Source organism: Spea bombifrons, chromosome 5 (assembly GCF_027358695.1).
Source record: "Spea bombifrons isolate aSpeBom1 chromosome 5, aSpeBom1.2.pri, whole genome shotgun sequence".
In the NCBI taxonomy this organism is placed as follows: Eukaryota; Metazoa; Chordata; class Amphibia; order Anura; family Pelobatidae; genus Spea; species Spea bombifrons.
This window is the reverse complement of record NC_071091.1, coordinates 103,632,205-103,645,212: the sequence shown is the minus strand read 5'-3', so window position 1 is coordinate 103,645,212 and position 13,008 is coordinate 103,632,205. Positions and strand designations below refer to the sequence as shown.

The 13,008-nt window shown below is 38.1% G+C and overlaps 1 protein-coding gene across 1 annotated transcript in view; it reads left to right on the top strand.

The window, feature by feature from the left end:
• Positions 1 to 9,165, top strand: part of ADCY8 (adenylate cyclase 8) — a 106,248-nt gene extending 97,083 nt beyond the window's left edge. Inside the window, exons 14-18 of the mRNA XM_053466388.1 lie at positions 580 to 738; positions 3,329 to 3,475; positions 6,014 to 6,106; positions 7,648 to 7,762; positions 8,594 to 9,165. Coding sequence (XP_053322363.1) covers positions 580 to 738; positions 3,329 to 3,475; positions 6,014 to 6,106; positions 7,648 to 7,762; positions 8,594 to 9,081 — 1,002 coding nt within the window. The 3' untranslated portion in view covers positions 9,082 to 9,165. The remainder of the gene's footprint in view (positions 1 to 579; positions 739 to 3,328; positions 3,476 to 6,013; positions 6,107 to 7,647; positions 7,763 to 8,593) is intronic.
• The last annotated feature ends 3,843 nt before the right edge of the window (positions 9,166 to 13,008 follow it).

Below are 13,008 nucleotides of genomic sequence, written 5' to 3'. Positions count from 1 at the left end.
CTGCAGGCAGGCTTCAATTTGCTGCTAAATATATATACTTTCCCGTTATCATCTCTCTGATTCCTCCCCAATCAATGCTTCCTATAGGCTTACTCTTCCGGTTTAGAAAAGAAGACAGAAAACCCATTAATGGGGCTAATTTAGGAATATATGAATTTAAAAAAAAGTGAAAAAAAACCAATTGATAATATATAGAGCGATTTCAGATTCAGGAGCCCTATCCCCTGTATGTTTAAATACCCTCTCTGTATAAACCTCTACCGCTTCTGCTGGGAGGCTGTTCCAGTTACCTACCACCCTCACGTAACATGTGGCTGTGATATAGATGGCGAATAGAGGGATACTTAACAAAAGGCGACATCAATGAATTCTTATGAACCCTGGAAAATTGAGGGTCCCACCTAGGGGCCACAAGTCCATGTATGCAGGCCCTTGCATTATGAATTTACTAGGGATCCCCTCATTTAAAAACATTTGAAAAAGCCAATGAACCTTTAGTTTTCAAAACCCAAAAATGTTCTATTTCTCCCCGTTATTCTGTTAACACGATGTGAAGTTTTATAACGTTACCTCTTACAGCTGGAATACACGGCAAGGCTTGATTTTTTATGGCGTGTGCAGGCCAAAGAGGAAATCCACGAAATGAAGGATTTAAGGGAGCACAACGAAAATATGCTTCGAAATATTCTTCCCAGCCACGTCGCTCGCCATTTCCTGGAGAAGGACCGGGATAATGAAGTACGTCACCTGCTCATTCTATTATTTATATATAATATAATATATATTTTACGCTACAATACAATTCATTCCATGGAACATTAATAGGTTTCAATTTGATGCTTAAATTTGGGGTTAGAGGCTGAATTGTAAGTAGTTTTCATTATATATAATATATAATATAATAGATACATAATATAATATTCACATATGTTCTTTTTGTGTAGTAGTTCTTGTCTAGACTACGTCTCCTCAGGGGTTAATTCACAGCCTCATCATACTTCTTTTGGATCTACCCAGAAATGGGATCAATTAGACTAGTTTAGGGCAAATGCCGGACAATCGTGTTTTTTGTGCACAGTTACTTTTGAAAAATTTTTTTTTTACCATATTTTGATATTTCACCAATCGATTTGGTACAAATTTTTTAATTTTTTCATGGTTTTCGGAGCTGTTCCCACGTCACGGTGATTGATAAGAGCCGATGAAAACGTTATAGCTCATGTGGCCGTAAAACCAGCTTCCGTTTGGCAGAATCAAAAGATTTTTTTATTCCAGAAATTAGTTTTAAAGGTTTTTTATTCGCTAAAATTACTTATTAAGCGGGGAGAAAACAAGATGCCCCCCATCTTACCCTGGTGCATGGAGGAAGATTAAATTACTAAGCAATTACTGCGGGGTAGAGGGTATGGATTACGATTATTTTACTGCCCCAGCACCTGATCGATAGAACGCAAAGTAAATGATATATTATTTATATTATCTACATTTCGTCTGTTTGTCAGAAAATGACCCATATATACAAAGAACATGTATACGATATACAATAAACCCAGAAAAAGAGAATTATGGACTGGCTCATGGGGACTGCCTTTCCCGTTCCGTGATGTACAATATTAGAGAGCGTTACACGGAGAAATCTACGCGTAAAAAAGGCTTAAAGGTCGAAAGTATTAAAACGGCATTTCATTCTAAGGACTCTGGGGAACGCGCTAAAAAAATCAATAGAAAAAGAAGAGAAATAAGAAGGCGGATTGGGTGGGAAATTCATCGGATTACTCGCAGCTGGGATGTGGAGATTCCCCTGCTCGCCGTTGTACGATTCGATATGAAAGCGCGTGAATGCTGCATTTCTACTCAATACGGGGAAATTTCATTTTATTTCTATGCGAGATGATTTGGTCTCTGTTGCCAGCTGTTTCCTGCCAGAAATACGGCATTAGAACCCAGCAAAGGGTTACATTATCACCCGTTTCTCCTCAAAGCAACTCATTACTTGGAAGGACGCAGCAAAAAACCCCAACAAGCCTTAATATGTTTTTTTTACATATATACTAACATACTAACATACTTACACAAACCCAACATACTTACACGCACATACATTGACATACTTACACACACTGTAACATACACACACATACATTAACATATTTACACACACTGTAACAAACTTACACACACTGTGACAAACGTACACACACTGTGACATACTTACACACACTAACATATTTACACACACACATACATTAACATACTTACACACACTGTAACATACTTACACACACTGTGACATATTTACACACACTGTAACATACTTACACACACATACATTAACATACCGTACTTACACACACTGTAACATACTTACACACACTGTGACAAACGTACACACACTGTGACATACTTACACACACTAACATATTTACACACACACATACATTAACATACTTACACACACTGTAACAAACTTACACACACTGTGACATATTTACACACACTGTAACATACTTACACACACATACATTAACATACCGTACTTACACACACTGTAACATACTTACACACACTAACATACTTACACACACATACACATTGACATACTTGCACACAGATACATTGACATACTTACACACACTGTAACATACTTACACACACATGCGTTAACATACTTACACACACTAACATACTTACACATACATTAACACACTTACATGCACTAACATACATACACACACTAAGATACACATACATTAACATACTTACATGCACATACATTGACATATACACTAACATGCTTACATACACATACATTAACATACTTACACGCACATACATTAACATACTTACACGCACTATAACATACTTACACACACTAATATATTTACATACACATACATTAACATACTTCCACGCACTGTAACATACTTACACACATATACATTAACACACTTACACACATATACATTAACACACTTACACACACTGTAACATGCTTACACACATACAATAACATACTTACACACACACACTAATATATTTACACAACGTAACATACTTACACACACATATATAAACATACTTACACACACACTAACATACTTACACAAACTAACACACTTATTTACATCTCGCGCACACTATGTTTATCAGGGCAGTCTCGTTTAAGGAGGTCTAACGAGAATATAAAGCGATGATGATAGAATATAATTACCGACACACTACAACACTGCAAAGTCGCATTAAAGAGTGCCAAAAATAAGCAAAATATTAAAATAACAGTGATATATTTGAGTAGAGTCACATTTTTCTTTCCTCTGGCTTGTTTCAGGAGCTCTATTCCCAGTCCTACGATGCCGTCGGAGTTATGTTTGCTTCCATTCCTGGATTCGCTGATTTTTACTCCCAGACTGAAATGAATAATCAGGGCGTGGAATGCCTCCGCTTACTGAATGAGATCATCGCGGATTTCGATGAGGTAACAATTACTTTAACCAGGCAGCTGGGCAGTTCCAACGCAGTTATTATAAGTATTCGTTTATTGCCTCATTCAAGGATTTTTTGTGTATTTTCAGCTTGAATACGATACAACATTATAATAGCTTAATTTTTAAAAGCATTTTAAAAACTTTTGATGTTGAGCAAGTGACAATTTTGAATGGTTTTGTGCTGTATTCTGAAATCTAAGCATAAAAACGTAATGCGGGGCCACAATTACAACATTTGGTGGCCACTGGCCTTAAAGTGCCAGGGCCACCTCTTCCTCGTTTAAGAAAAATTCTGGGATTGCAAAAACATGTTATTTTTAGTGGAATCTTATTAGGTTTTTTGGTTCTAAACCAGTTGTCAATTTTGGGATTTTCTTTTTGTTTTATTTTATAAAAAAAAAATTTTGGGAGAGGCTTTTTATTTAATTTTTTTTATTTTTATTTTTTGGGGGGAGAGGCTTTTGATTTTTTTGTTTTATTTTTAAAAAAAAATTTTAGGAGAGGCTTTTGATTTTTTTTTTTATTTATTTATATTTGGGGAGAGGCTTTTTATTTATTTATTTTTTTGGGGTGAGGCTTTTTATTTCTTTTTGTTTTATTTTTTTTATTTTTTTTTTGGGAGAGGCTTTTGATTTATATATTTTTTTTGGGGGGGAGATGCTTTTGATTTTTTTTAAGTATGTTTTTTTATTTTTGCTTATTTATGTACTGTATGTATTTCCAGAAATATCTCTTTAGTCCCCTGATAAGTCATATTAGAAAAGCTACAGAAACGCTGCAGGGGAGAGCATTCACATATTTGGTATGATTTTGATACCATCTGTACAATATATTTCGCGACCTTAACTGCTTGAAAAAACTTTAAGAGTCGCAGCAGATGGTCTGCAGGGTAAACAGAGGACAGTCGTCGAAATTAAAGCGCTGTGGATTTAAAGATCACCAAAAAAAGCTATTTATTCTGTGCAACAAAAAATGTTTTGCATCAACATTTCTTCAAAGCACAAAGAAAAAAGTGTACAGCATATGGCCAAATAAATAATACATGCAAGCAATTCATTTTGTAGAAAAAAAAGAGAGAAAATAGGTCATGGAAATGCAATACAGAATAATCAGATACACAGACGCTACCCCGTTTATTCTACAGAGAATTGAGAATGAATATTCTGATTGTTCTCCATGAGCTTCTGTGGTGGCAGGACTTCTGGGTCAATTTTCTATGGCGCCCACCTGGTTGTCCTCTTGGTATAGTTAGCCCTAGTTTACGTGTTGAGCATCCCCTCAGCCAATAGGGAGTCTGTTTTTTTTTTTCTCGTTGTATGAGAAACATAAGTCATAAAAGACAAGTGGAAGATATAGATGAAGATACATAGTGGCAACTACTGTATGAACGGTACTTGCTTGTTAAAAGTGGCACCACCATCACGACCAGATTAGTGGCCAAGATAGCCACATCACAGCTTATATAAAGTGTCTGGCCCTGCAGATATAGGAGCTAAAGATGCCGGTGTGGAGGGGAACGGAGGGAAGATGATGTACACGTTATGCCTGATGAAGCAAATCACTGCCTAATGAGAGGAATAATTAAAGCCCCAATCTAGGACTATAAATGGCTGGTGTATTTAGTAAATATAATTACAAATAAAATATAAAGTGAATCCCCAGGAACCAAATCCCCCTGCCCATTAAATAAAAAATATTAACCAATTGCCTGCAGTGTAAGCAGACCCCCAACTAGGGGGAACAAATGTTATTTCTGCCATTCAGGGACACAGTATAGCGTGGATAACATTACACATGCAGGCATATATAATATATATATATATATATATATATATATATACATTATACGTACATACATGCACACACAAAATACATTTTATACTATTATAATAGGAAGCTTTGGGAACCATGTTGATTTCAGATTTATTAATATATTTTATAACGTACATACAGTCTGAGCAGTTTCACAGTATTAACCCCTCTATTACCAGACTTGAGCAGGTTGAAAGAATCAACACTTCTATTACTAGACATTCAGGGAATTAATGCCTCTATTTGTTGAGCTTTCAATGCATTGCGGGACATGTGGTCATCCTACCCCCCCCCAACAGTCCCCAATTTTGCAGGACAGTCCTGATTTGGGTAGCCGCCCCACCGTCCCTCTTTTGCAGGCAGTGAGGATCATGGGCCGGTTGGCGAGACCCTCTGATCTCCTCTGACAGGCCCTAGGAGCTGTAAAAGCAATGGAGGTCTGCTCTGTTGCGGCACAGACCTCCATTGCAGCTCCCGTGAGGTGGTTCTTCCTCATTTTTGACATCTTAATGTTGGGGTATAAGGGCCTATCAGGAACGTTATAAGTGCAGGATATTCCATGTGGGTGATTGTAGCAAATAATACCTACCCCCTGGGTATTTGAACACAGACCTCTGTGCCGTTATTGGACATAACGTTGCCCTTAACAAATATTTTCTGCTGCTTTATGTGATCTTTCATTGCAAAGTTGCTAACTTTTTCTTCTGTCTGTTTAGTTATTAGATGAAGAAAGATTCCAGGATATTGAAAAAATAAAAACTATTGGAAGTACGTACATGGCTGTCTCAGGATTATCACCAGAGAAGCAGGTATTTCGATGGAAAACGAAAATCCAGTAAATGTTTATTCAGAAATTGCAACACAGCGAGTTGTTTGCATCCTAATTATCCCACCCCAATTTTCAGACAGCGATCCCCCAAATTAAGTCTTAGACTTTAGACTGCTATTAATCTCAAATACATTGGCCTAATCCGACAGATCTCTGTATTCCCTACTGCTTCTGGATCTTACAATTTCCACCAAACCTCCCGCAGCAATTCAAGTGTCAGCTCTGCAGCCCGCATTACTCACATCAAGTGTCATTGTTTGATGCAGAAGGCACCAGGACATAACGCAAAGGACTATATACAATACTTTCATATTTATTCTTTGAAAAACTGTTCTAATAAGTAGCATTTAGAGTCTATAGTGTGACTTTTTCCACTCTCTGGACTTTTGATGAGCAATTTCTGGTTTTTGAGAGGCTGTGACTACCCATCCCCCGCTGTCCTTCGAACCTCAGCTTCGCCGCGTTGGACGAGCTACAGGCAATCAAACTTAATTCAATGTCAACCGTTCCCGGTCCCGCCAGTCATAAGCATGCATGAACTAGCAAGTCGAAAGCCCTGCTATTAAAACTGCAGGTTGCTATGAATGGTAGGTTGCTATGGTCAGCCATTTCTTCCGCGTGACAGGTCGCGGGCATCTCCATGGCGATAGGTCTGAATATGTAAAGGTTTCTGCGTGAGTCACTCAATACTGGTTTCTCAAACCAGAAAATAAAATCATTTCAACAGCAGGAAGAGAATAATATTTTAAAATATTTGGTAAAAAAAATCCCAAGTCTTCAATAAAATGATTATTATTTTTTGTCTTTAAAAAACTTTGGCTAATTGAGCTGTAGTTTTTAAGAACCTTGGTGCTGGACTCATGATGACATGGCATGATGTCATACCTTGGTGACATGATGTCATACCTTGGTGTTCGATGGGGTAAGAGATACTGGGTTATCTAGGGTGACGCAGAGAAAGTCCTACCTACTAGTTTTTCATTCTTCAGGTATTTTTTCAACTCCGGATCTGATTATTATTCATATTTAATAGATCACGTTAATGATTTTTAGCGTAATTAGCTTTCCCCCAAACAAGGATGATTCAAACATCTGTGCAAAAACATCTGAAAAAGATTACGTAAAATCATAACGAACAACAAAAAACCCAGGTAATTATCCCACGCAAATGATATACCGGAAACCGGATTACATATCATACGCACTCAAAATTCACATTACTAAAAATATAAACCTACACATAGTTCTTTTTAGCTTTTTGTGTATTCTATGAAAAAAACAACACATTGTTTTGTAGTAAACAAGTAGACTTGTAGAAATGAATACAAAACGCAGTTAATCATCACGCCCCAGAGCTTTAATGAAACCTTAAAATCCCGCTGATGAGTAATGATGCGGAACGGTTTATTCCCCGGCTGTAAAGTAACAATTGTCCCGCGTTCCACACAGTTATGGAATTAACGGGCGCCCGGAAACCCTGATTTATCTAACGGATGTTTTTTTTTGGCTTGTATTATTTAGCAATGTGAAGACAAATGGGGGCACTTGTGCGCAGTGGCCGACTTCTCAATAGCGTTGAATGAGAGCATACAAGAGATTAACAAGCATTCGTTCAACAACTTCGAACTACGCATCGGTAAGCATTGCTTAACCCGGTAAAAAAAGAATATGGAAGGAAAATGGCTGGCTGGATTAGGCAAGGGGTTAGAGGGATTTCGTTTTAGATATAGTCTGGAAAGGGGTCAGCACACTCAGGTAATACAAAATAGGTTTATTTATGCATCTGCCTACCGACGTACGTTTTGCTTATTAACAAAACCTTTGTCAGGGTGTTTTACAGAGCAAAACACAAAAAATGACAGATTTGTGGATCCTTGAGGTTATTTTGGAGGCTTCCTCGGGTTAACCCCCCCTCTGCTGCGCCTCGATTTTCATAGCTTTTATCTGTCATATACAGTATATACCTTTACTAGACTCTCACACGGTCAGCGCCGACTGAACATTGGCCATACAAGTCCAACGCTCCATAATCCATACTCATGAAGACCACAGATCACATCCATTCGGGAAACAATCATCTTACGCTACACTCCCTCTATAGGCAAGAGAAGGAATTACAAAAAAGAACACAATTTATTTTTATTATAATTTTGTTATACTTTTAGGGGTTTTTTTTCTCTCGTTTCATTATTAGTAGTCAGCAACAGCGGGGTCATCAGAGACCCCAGTAGGTTCTATACAGCCCCCGTTGGGTTTCTAATTCAGTGAAGAAACTTCTGTTGGGCATTTCCATTTTGTCTGACAGAGGCAGCGTAACGGCACTCATTGTGACCGTTCTGTTAATTCATTCAGGTGCGTTAATGCAGGTGACTCAGTCCAATGACGTATATATAAACTTTTACCCAAAACATGCTGTAATAGAATATTTAGTCACCATCATTTTAACATGACATCTGTCTCTTTTTAGGAATCAGCCACGGTTCCGTTGTTGCGGGCGTTATCGGCGCGAAGAAGCCTCAGTATGATATCTGGGGGAAAACAGTGAATTTAGCGAGCAGAATGGACAGCACTGGCGTGAGCGGGAGAATCCAAGTGCCTGAAGACACCTACCTAATTCTGAAGGATCGCGGCTTTGCTTTCGAGTATCGAGGAGAGATTTACGTAAAGGGAATAAGTGAGCAAGAAGGGAAGATCAAGACGTATTTTCTTCTAGGAAGAGTCCAGCCAAATCCTTTAATATTGCAGCCAAGAAAACCCACCGGACAATATTCCTTAGCAGCCGTTGTGTTAGGACTTGTACAGTCTCTGAACAGACAGAAACAGAAACAGATTTTAAATGAAAACAACAACCCCGGCATTATGAAAGGACATTACAACCGACGGACATTGCTGGCGGCCAGCGGGGCCGAGGCCGTCACTCAGACGGAGGGAGCGGATAAGTCTGAATTGCCATAAAAATAACCGTTTTCTTTGAGTTGAATTTTTTGTATTTCTTTTATATATAAATACGCAAATAAAAACCTATAATTTTTTTACAAAGAGTATTTGATTTTTTTTTTAAGCAGAATATATGGCTATTTAAAGCTTTGCATCATTGACGTGTTAGATAAAAACGCTAGCAAGCGTACGTTTAGGGCCACATACTTGCCTGACGGCTGGATCCTCGCAGGTATGATAAAAAAAAGTAATTTTTAATTAAAAAGTCAAAATAACACACAAAAACTCACACACAGAAATGTTTTTTTTATTTTTATTTTTTTTAAATAAGCTGAAGAACCTTTATCAGCGTCTGCCTGAATGATGACAAGGATAATGGGAGTTATAGCCCTCGAAACAGGTGGACCAGGAGTGCAAAAAAGATGCCCTATTGCTGGAAATGTTTTCTTCTCATATTTTGATTCTTTATCGCATTTAGGGAATTTAATCCCTTCTTAGGTTTGTGTACCTGGCTATATGCCGTGTATAGTAATTTACATGGGCTGCGCGTGCTTTCGTTTTGTTCTATTATCAACCAGATAATAACGCTGTAGCAAAACCCATGCAAAAGATCCTACAATTATAGTAAAAAAATTAAAATAAAAAAAAATTAATAAAAAATAATATATTATTTATTTATTATTATATATTTATTTATATATATTATATATGTATCATTATTATATATTTTTTATTATTATATTATTATATATTTATTTATATATATTATATATTTATTATATATATATTTTCCTTAAAATTACCAAATTATTTTAAATTCATGATGAAATGTGTGTGTGGGGGGGGGGGCATTGATATGACGTCGAAGTATTCTATATTAAACCGGCATGAACAATCAATGCTGTTACATGGCATCTGTAATGAAATATTTTGGTGTCTATTAGTCTGGCCGAACCTATACAATGTGCCATTTTTCAGTTAAATTATATTTGTTTGGACTTTCATTGAATTTTCACTGTGTACAAAAGGCATTAGAGAAATAGATTGTTTTTTTTTTCTTTACAGCGTAGTAACGTTCTATTAGATCACCAGTACATTAACCCATTTACTGCGAGACGGCTCAATGGCTCTGCCACGGACAAATCATTATTGTACATTCTAAGGGATGTTTAAAGGAACAGCGGCAAGCTTTTCAATCCCACATAATGCAGAGAGAAGGCGTTCCCTGTATTTACTGATTAAACAATATTTTCAGGTTGTTGGTGGGAAAATAACAAATAATTTACCCTTCCCCATTGGCGGGGCGTTTAAAGGATCACTTAGAATCATTGTTAGCTTTTTTTTATTGAACGGATAATGTATTTAGGATAATTTATTTAATTTCCTTCATTTGATTTATAGATGTTTTTTTCTGCTGCTTATGTTCACTTTATTGTGCATTTTAGGGCTTTGGGACATTATGAATTATGCGGAAGTGTCTTCAAGTATTAGTTTTTGGCTGGATTGCTAACTTCTTCAGCACTGAGAGGGATAATACACAAAAATATATACAGGGCTGAACTATCATCTCATGTACAGTATATGGACAAAAGTATTGGGACACCTGACCATTACACCAGCAGGGACTTTTATGACATCACATTCTAAATACATAGACATTAATATGTAGTTGGTCCCCCTGTGAAGCTATAGCAGCTTCCGCTCTTCTGGGAAGGCTTTGCACATGACTCCGGAGTGTTTCTGTGGGATTTGTTGCCCATTCATCAGACCTGTCAGGGGGCCCATGCTGACCCCTGTCCACTGCCGAAAGCATCTACAATAGGCACGTGAGCAGAAGAACTGGGCCACGGAGCGATGGAAGAAGGTGGCCTGGTCTGATGAATCACGTTTTCTTTTACATCACATGGATGGCCAGGTGTGTCGCTTACCTGGCGAACACGCGGCACCGGGATGCATCCATGGAGGTCCCACCTCACCTTCTGAGGTCCAGTGGAGTCCATGCCTCAACGGGTCAGGGCTGTTTTGGCGGCAAAAGGGGGACCTACATAATATTAGACGGTGGTCATTATGTTATGGCTGATCGGCGTATGTGTAAGTGTGTGTTAGCGTATAAGAGTGTGTAACTATTTGTGCCAGTGCGTATGTTAGTTAACAAAGGAACAACCTTACCTGCCCTAGAGCCAGAAGGTCCAAGTCCTCCCCTGAGTATTATTATTTTCTTTTTATAGTGCCAATAATTTATGCAGTGCAAATATCTGTGTCTAGTCAAGTAACATAATGCTCAGTACCGTTTTAAGAATGATGTGAAACATTCTGTTTTGGCGAGCCACCTGTTCATATTTACATTCTTAGCGCTTTCCTGTTGCACTTGATGGAGTGTTACTCGTCATGGGTCTTATAAACGCCTTCCATGACATGAATGATTAGAGTTATGGCGTACATTATTATAAATGGCATGACCAGGAGCTGTATACATCTAACAATAGCCGCTATCATTGCTCTCTCCGCAACAATTTAACATCTGCTGCGATGAACGTCTTTAAAAGCGATAACCATCACGGTAACAGCTTACCCTGGCATTGCCTAAAATAATATACATTTTGAGGATATTATTTTTCCTGGTTGGCTCAAGAATGTCATGAAACAGAAATTCTTGATCAGAAACCCGTAAGACTTCTAAGAAAACTGTAAATGTACACAATGTACAAGAACCAATTAAACACCCCCCCCCTCAAATGCCCAGTCAAGCAAAAATAACTCTTTAACCATTTTAATGCTGGCACACTAACTATTTTAACTCTTTCTAGGTTCTGTGAAAAGTAGCCTTCAATCAACGTTAGTCATTAGACACGTGTTTCTAATCTGAGATGCCGGGAATACTGAGGACAGCCCAATTATTGCGTTGGCTTTGTTCCCTATTCTGGGACCTCAGCCAACTGAATAATTGGGCTTCCAGCAGTATTCTCAGGTGTCATCTCTTTGTCGCTTTCTCTCTGTTTTTTCTTTGGTCTAATTGGTGATTAAGTGATTTTGCCTTTAAGTGATGTGGTTGTTTACATCTCACGGGCATCGTGGCTTACATTGCCCGTTCATTATGTTTAAGTGAGGGCCATTGAATTGCTCCACACATACGTACATACCAAATGAACTAACCGTATTTTCTGACCATGACCGACTTCAGTCAGGGACATTAAATCGAGGCCAATAAAAGGAACACACATGCTCAATATACAGAGGAGAAGAACCGGCGGGACTATGGTAAGCAAAAGCTTGTATCAGTTCAACCCACCACCTGCTGGCCAAGCAGACCTGACCGTTCACACATCACTGCCCTGATGAGGCGGACCACAAAGAATTTCTGGATATAGAAGAAGAAGATCCTCTGTCAGACTTCTAAAGCATTGGCAAGCTAGTCCGGATAAGTGTAGGAGAAGGGAGATTTGTTGTATGACAATGTACGGTCTAAATGGTCACGCGTAGGATATATACAGTAGATATGTTGTCCAATATAAATCTCTAAATGGCTTCTCTAAAAAGCATTCCTGTTTATGTACAAACAGCACAGCTAATCCATACAGCAGATGAAGCTTGGACGTTGGAGGGCTGTAGATAGGAACTATTGTGCGTTGCTTGAAAGACTCGTTCGGAAGCTAACAGCAGGCACGTCATGTCTTAGAACTCCATCAGAACCATAACCAACCTGCATAACAATCGTAATTGTATCGCTTCCTGGAATCCTTCAGAAAACGTGTCAGAGGGGAAACAAAAATATGATGTCAACGAGACCTCGTTGAGATACAAACAATGGGCAGAAGAAAGTTTGTTACAATGATTGCACCATAAGCCACTCATTCACGATTTAACGCAATTCTAAACTAAAACACTGTTGAGGGGCTTAGAGTAAAAACATGCAATACGATCTTTTAGTTACCCCCTCGGTTTGCA